This window comes from Hypanus sabinus, chromosome 2 (assembly GCF_030144855.1).
Source record: "Hypanus sabinus isolate sHypSab1 chromosome 2, sHypSab1.hap1, whole genome shotgun sequence".
In the NCBI taxonomy this organism is placed as follows: domain Eukaryota; kingdom Metazoa; phylum Chordata; class Chondrichthyes; order Myliobatiformes; family Dasyatidae; genus Hypanus; species Hypanus sabinus.
The window spans coordinates 134,140,161-134,147,199 of record NC_082707.1 but is presented as its reverse complement, the minus strand read 5'-3'; the positions used below and the strand labels follow the sequence as shown (position 1 = coordinate 134,147,199).

General features: G+C 45.5%; 1 protein-coding gene across 1 annotated transcript; it reads left to right on the top strand.

Moving 5' to 3' along the window:
• Positions 1–220: 220 nt before the first annotated feature.
• Positions 221–5,301, top strand: LOC132384160 (uncharacterized). The gene is made up of 2 exons (XM_059955462.1): positions 221–3,445; positions 4,055–5,301. Exon 1 carries the CDS (start codon positions 1,019–1,021, stop codon positions 2,579–2,581), a length of 1,563 nt encoding a protein of 520 aa, XP_059811445.1. The 5' UTR covers positions 221–1,018; the 3' UTR covers positions 2,582–3,445; positions 4,055–5,301.
• The last annotated feature ends 1,738 nt before the right edge of the window (positions 5,302–7,039 follow it).

The window sequence follows — 7,039 nt, the reverse complement described above, 5'->3', positions numbered from 1 at the left end:
CCGCTGTCTGTTTTCTGTCTTTTAACTGACATTCAACAGATATCCTCTATTATACAGTTCATTTTTGTACTATTATCTCTTGCATGACATCTTATCAAACATGTTCTGGAATTCCAAATGCACCACATCAACTGGTTCACCCTTACTATTCTGCTAATTACAACTTCAAAACCTCAAAAAATGGATTTGTCAAAGATGATTTCCCTTTTATAAATCCATCTTGATTGTTCTCATCCTAATTATTATATTCAAAGACTCCTGTTTCCACTTCCTTAATGAGAGAAATGATTCTTAAGGAGTCCATTTAGAATGTGCTGACACAGAAAGAACGTGCAAAGCAACTTGCAGGGCAACGTATAAACCAATTTGCAAAATCAGGATGAAACAATAGCTTGCTGATTAAAGAAGCGATACAGGTAACGGGAAGACATGCTTAACGGTTGAACAATAACGGTGTTAATGCGCTGAGGCTGATAAGTGGGCCAAAGGGTAGTCACATTTGTAATTTTGTAATGAGATTAAGGAAGAATGTCTGCACCTCACATGGGTGCAACTCACAAAGTCGTAAACAACTAGGGTATAAAAAAACTGTGCAAAGTGTAATTCGGCACTCAATCTAGCAGGAGCTGGTTGGGTCCGACTCTGCAGACTCGAAAAATAAAGTTTACCGTTCTGCAAATTGCTGAGACTCAGTGTGTTTCTGACAACGTGGGGGCTCGTCCGGGATCCACACTCCGGCCGCGGTGGACACGAGGAAGGACATTGGAGACGGTGCACCCCGCCGAGTTTGGCGGTCCCTGACTTCTTGCTCGTCGCTCCAACGCGGCTTGAGCGAGTGATATCCGGACAGCGCAGAGCGGTAAACGGGGAGAAGGGGACAGTACCTGGTACTGGAAGTCCCCAGGACGCACCGGGTAAGTGCCTACTATTATAGTAGAAAGGTGCGGGAATAAGTAAGGACGGAGAAGACCGGGATCGCTACCCGGGGGTCCTCCTGATTAAGTAAGAGCGGAATAAGATGGGAGGGGGTGGCTCTAAAAAGAAAGAGGAAACGGAGAGACCGGGACCATACCCGGGGGTTCCTCCTGATAGCCCCCTCGGTAGAATGTTTGAGAATTGGGGATGTGGAAGACTAAAAGGGAAACAAAAGAAAAAAATGATACAGTACTGTTTAATTTGGTCGAAACAGCCGATAGAAAAACCTGCGGTCTGGTGGCCGCGGCTTGGGTCTGAGGAGGATTGGGTACGACAAGCCTTAAACATTTACGTTAATTCAAAACCAAATGTAAAACCGGAAGAAATTGCTTATGCTTTTTGTTGGGCTCCCTGGCCAGGAGTAACAACAAAGAGTTTTAAATTGGGCATTAAAGGGGAGCGGAAGTGGGACCCACTCGATCATTTACCCCCTCCCTATGTCCAGCCTTCTGCGCCCCTTGCGGGAGCAGAGGGAGAACGTGAAGAAAGTGAAAAAACAGAAGAAATAGACCCGGAGAGGGAAGAGAGGGATGTTAGGGAAAAAGCAAAAGCAAGGATCGAAACAAGGAGTGTGACAGGAGCAGATAAGAAAAAGAAAGACGAATTAAAAAAGGAAGAGGTACAGCTGTGTCCCCTTCGAGAGGTTCCAATGGGAGGAGAACGGGGAGGAACAGGATTTGTAAACGTCCCTCTGACAAGTACCGAAGTACGAGGATTTAAGAAAGATATGAAAACTTTATTAGAAGATCCAATGGGACTGGCAGAACAGTTGGATCAATTCTTAGGACCTAATGTTTACACTTGGGAAGAAATGCTTGCGATTATGGGAACGCTATTTTCTGCACAAGAGAGGCAAATGATACGACAAGCTGCAATATCAATTTGGGAAAGGGAACAGCCGAATGAGTTACCGGGGGACCGGAAATTTCCAGTAAACGACCCACAGTGGGACAAACAAGCAGAAGAGAGAAGACGGCAATATCCCATTGCCATGGAAGGGAGGAGGGGATTACAACCTGTAATTGAGACATTAGTATCAGATGGACTCCTGGAAGAATGTATGTCACCCTTTAATACTCCCATCCTACCGGTCCGAAAGCCCGACGGCACGTATCGAATGGTTCAAGATCTGAGAGGCTTAAATGCGGTAGTCCAAACACGACACCCGGTAGTGCCTAACCCCTATACATTAATGAGCAAAATACCTCCTGAACATGAATGGTTCAGTGTGATAGATCTAAAAGATGCCTTTTGGAGTTGCCCGTTGGAGGAAGGTAGCCGAGATATGTTCGCATTTGAATGGGAAAATCCCTTCACTGGGCGGAAGAAGCAACTCCGGTGGACCGTCTTGCCCCAAGGGTTCACGGAGTCCCCAAACCTATTCGAACAGGTACTGGAGCAAGTATTGGCTGGATTCCATTGTACCGAAAAGAACCAACTATTACAGTATGTCGATGACCTACTACTATCGGGACCAGCAGAGGAGGTAGTGCGAGACGATACTATAAGACTCCTGAATTACCTAGGAGAAAAAGGATTGCGGGTGTCCAAGAAGAAACTGCAATTTGTCGAGAAGGAAATAACATACCTCGGACACAGTCAGTAAAGGGCACCGCCAAATAACCCCAGAAAGAATAGCGGGAATAACTAAAATACCGCTTCCCAGGACAAAGAAGGAAATAAGACAATTTCTGGGCTTAGTGGGCTATTGCCGAATTTGGATAGAGAATTATACCTCCCTGGTGAAGTTTATGTACGACAAATTGGCAAAGGAAGACCGGGGAATAATCAGCTGGACCGAAGAAGAAGAACAGAAGTTCAGGAAAATAAAAGGGCAACTAATTCGGGCCCCGGTATTAACACTGCCAGCACTGGAAAAGTCCTTTCAGCTGTATGCAACAAACAATGAAGGAACTGCGTTAGGAGTACTAACCCAAGAAAAAGGAGGAAAGCGGCAACCTGTGGCCTTTTTATCAAAAATGTTAGACCCGGTATCCCGGGGATGGCCGACGTGCATACAAGCCGTAGCGGCAGCAGCCGTACAAGTAGAAGAAGCACGGAAATTAACCTTTGGGGGAAGAATGACGGTGTATACCCAGCACTCCGTTAGCACCCTCTTAGCCCAAAAAGCTCAGCGGTGGTTGACGGACTCTCGCATACTGAAATACGAAAACATTCTGATGGTCGGGGATGATGTAAGCTTTGAAAGGAACAATAGTTGTAACCCGGCACAGTTCTTATACGGGGAATCAACAGGGGAGCCCGACAAACATCAGAAGGCGAGTGGAAGACCCCCGACGGACGGCAAGTACTGAATAAGGAAGTAACTCGTCATATACTGCAACAACTACACCAACAAAGCCATTGGGGAGTGCAAGCTATGTGCGACACTATCCTAAGGGACTATGTTTGTAAAGGGATATTCACACTAGCTCAACAGGAGGTGTGGGGCTGTTACACCTGCCAAAAGGTAAACAAGAAAATGATGCGTGCCACCCATAAGGGGGGACAAACACTAGCCATCCGACTGTTCCATCGGATCCAAATAGACTTTACGGAACTACCACAAGTTCAGAGATGGAAGTACCTGTTAGTAATTGTGGATCACTTCACTCGGTGGGTGGAAGCATTCCCAACCACTGAAGCGGACGCCCCTACAGTGGCACGGATCCTATTAGAAAATATAGTCCCGAGATATGGAATAATGGGGTCTATTGATTCAGATAGGGGAACACACTTTGCCTCAAAAACACACCAGCTAATCTGTGACGCCTTAGGAATCCAGTGGAAGCTGCACACCCCCGGCACCCTCAGAGCTCAGGAAGAGTTGAGAGGATGAACAGTACTTTGAAGACGCAATTGACAAAACTAATGATGGAAACCAAGCTACCCTGGACCAAGTGTCTACCCCTGGCCCTACTAAGAATCCGCAGGGCTCCTCGAAAAGATATAGGAGTATCCCCTTATGAAATGTTGTTTGGCCTTCCATATTGGAACAAGGTGGAGGGCTATCCTTCCCTGCAAGGGGGAGATGTCTTTGTAAGGGACTATTTACAGGCACTGTCTCGTTCTTTTGCAGAATTGCGCAGGAAGGGGTTACTCGCACAAACCCCACCTCTGGACTTCGCACTCCACCGAACTCAGCCTGGTGACTGGGTCCTGATTAAGACTTGGAAGCCAGAGAAGTTACAGCCGCAGTGGGAAGGCCCATTCCAGGTGCTACTGACCACCGAAGCCGCAGTAAGGACAAAAGAAAAAGGGTGGACCCACGCCGCGAGAATCAAGGGACCCGTAAAGCCCGAAGAAGGTGCAGAATGGACTTGCGTCCAGGGAGAAGACCCGATGGTGCTAAAGCTCAAAAGACGGACAGAATGAACTTTGGGACTGTAATGTATATACTGCTATTGTTGAGAAGCGCTGAAGGGGGATGTGATAAGTGCAGGACGACGGTAAGGGTGGGCATGACGGTTTTTCCAGGGTCCTTTGTATCACACTCGCATGTAAACGAGAAATGTTATGACTACAACAAAAAGGAGGAGTATGTGGAAAGTTTAATCTAACCAACTGCTGCTTAAAGATAGATGACAACGGAAAGGTGGTTCAAAAAATATCAGATAAAATAAGGAAACTGGCCCACGTGCCGGTACAGACCTGGAAGCCGCTGGGGTATTGGGACTGGCTGGACGGATGGTTGAAAGGAGGCTGGTGGTGAACCGCTTTAGGGGTTATAGGAGGGGGATTGATGGTCCTCCTTCTGCTACCATGTCTGATCCCCTGCTTGCGGGAGCTAGTAGCTCGGGTGGCAAGACAAGTCATGCAACCAGGGGCCCCAGCTGATCCTGTTCAGGTACTCCTACAAAGGGAAATAGAGCTAGAGGAAGAAGCCTATGTAAACCCGTGGCAAAAGCCCAACTGATAGCACATTCTAAAAAGAAAAAGGGTGGATTGAGAGAAATGATTCTTAAGGAGTCCATTTAGAATGTGCTGACACAGAAAGAACGTGCAAAGCAACTTGCAGGGCAACGTATAAACCAATTTGCAAAATCAGGATGAAACAATAGCTTGCTGATTAAAGAAGCGATACGGGTAACGGGAAGACATGCTTAACGGTTGAACAATAACGGTGTTAATGCGCTGAGGCTGATAAGTGGGCCAAAGGGTAATCACATTTGTAATTTTGTAATGAGATTAAGGAAGAATGTCTGCACCTCACATGGGTGCAACTCACAAAGTCGTAAACAACTAGGGTATAAAAAAACTGTGCAAAGTGTAATTCGGCACTCAATCTAGCAGGAGCTGGTTGGGTCCGACTCTGCAGACTCGAAAAATAAAGTTTACCGTTCTGCAAATTGCTGAGACTCAGTGTGTTTCTGACACTTAATAATGAATTTTACCAAGGCAATTGATCTACGGTTCCCCTTTTTAAATAATAATTGAATTTACTACCTTTCTAACTGTGAGAACATTTCCAGAATATTTGGAATTTCGAAAGGTGGCAGCCAGTGCAGCATTGAATTAGTCTGTCACATCTGTACTCAAGTCCTTAAATGGAGCTTGAATTTATAACCAATTGATTCAGAAACATAGAAAACCTACAGCACAATACAGGCCCTTTGGCCCACAAAGCTGAGAGAGGAGAGAATCGAGTAGATCTAAAGGAAGCCTTGGGAAACATAGCTCCTGTAAGTCTCAAGGAAGCATTGAAAACAGAACCAGTTGAGTTTTAATGTATTAAATGAATCAAAGGAGCCCCAGTTTTAAACAGAGTACAGGAATCTATACCCAGTGAGACAGAAGCTGAACATCATGATTTCTGCATAAAAAGACAGCTTATTATTAGCATTACTGTTAAATACTTCAGTTACATTGTCCGCAAATTCAAATTAATGTCTTCCAGAATAATTGAATCGTTTCTAGTACTGTATCTTTTATGGCTTTGAAGATTAAACTGTGGACAGTACTGAGAGGATATGCATAGATCAGCTTGCAACACGTCACAATGCTCTGGTGCCTTTTTCTTCTTTCAGTGCACAAACCTTTCACTCACCATGTCAAAAAAGCTCAAGACCTTGGCCTCAATACATTCTTGTGCAATTAGATCCTGGATTTCCTTACTTCAAGACCCCTGTCAGTTTGGATTGGCAACATCTCCTTCAAAATCTCCCTCAGCACAGGTACACCACAAGGCTGTGTGTTTGGCCCCTGCTCTACTCGCTTTACAATTAGGACTGTTTGGCTAAGCATAGCTCCAATGCCATATTCAAGTTTGCTGTGTTACGAATGTGCAGCAACTCTAAGGGGCCGAAGGGTACAGAGTCGCCCCCTCCTTTTTGAGAATTGCAAGATCGCTATTAATTCAGGTCTGGGACTCAGGAAATGAGAGAGAATCCACAAGGTTTGGAATGTGTCCTGGCCTCAGCGAAACAAAACCATTGATAATGGCTATTGTCTTGTCTCTTGGAGACAGGATTGTGTATTGAGTACTGTACTATTCATTGAAGCCCCTCAGGGGACAACCAGGGTGGGCTGGTTGAGGGATTGCATCATCCCAACCTGATTGACATCTGAGACCCCATGAGTAAGGATAAAAGAGGATCTGGGGAACAACCCCTTTAGATGCACCAGGAGAAACGCTAGAAATCCCGTGACAGCGTTTAATAGCGACAGCCGGTGGGGGACTCGTGTGCGTCCTTCCCTTGCCTGGGATTGGCGGCCTCACCACAGAAGAACGGCTTTAGCTAAAGGAGAGGCCACGAGTGAACGGCCACACCAACGGGACTCCCGACGGATTGAAATCAGAAAAGGAAAGCCAGCAAGTTTCTAAAAATATCTCTCTCTCTCCAACCATTGCAACCCAGCGGTCCCCAAAGGCTGCAGCCTGCATGAACTGAGTGATTTTTATATTTCCATCGGACAGTACATTATCCCCTAGACAACGATAGAGCTATTTCTTATTGATTATTATTATACCCGCACTTTTAGATTTAGTATTGATAACATATTTTATCTGTATGTTTGCATTGATATTATTTTTGTGTATTTTTACTAATAAATACTGTTAAAA

Excerpts from the sequence above, each read along its gene's own strand:
- LOC132384160 (XM_059955462.1), top strand. The coding sequence starts at position 1,019 with ATGGGAGGGGGTGGCTCTAAAAAGAAAGAGGAAACGGAGAGACCGGGA.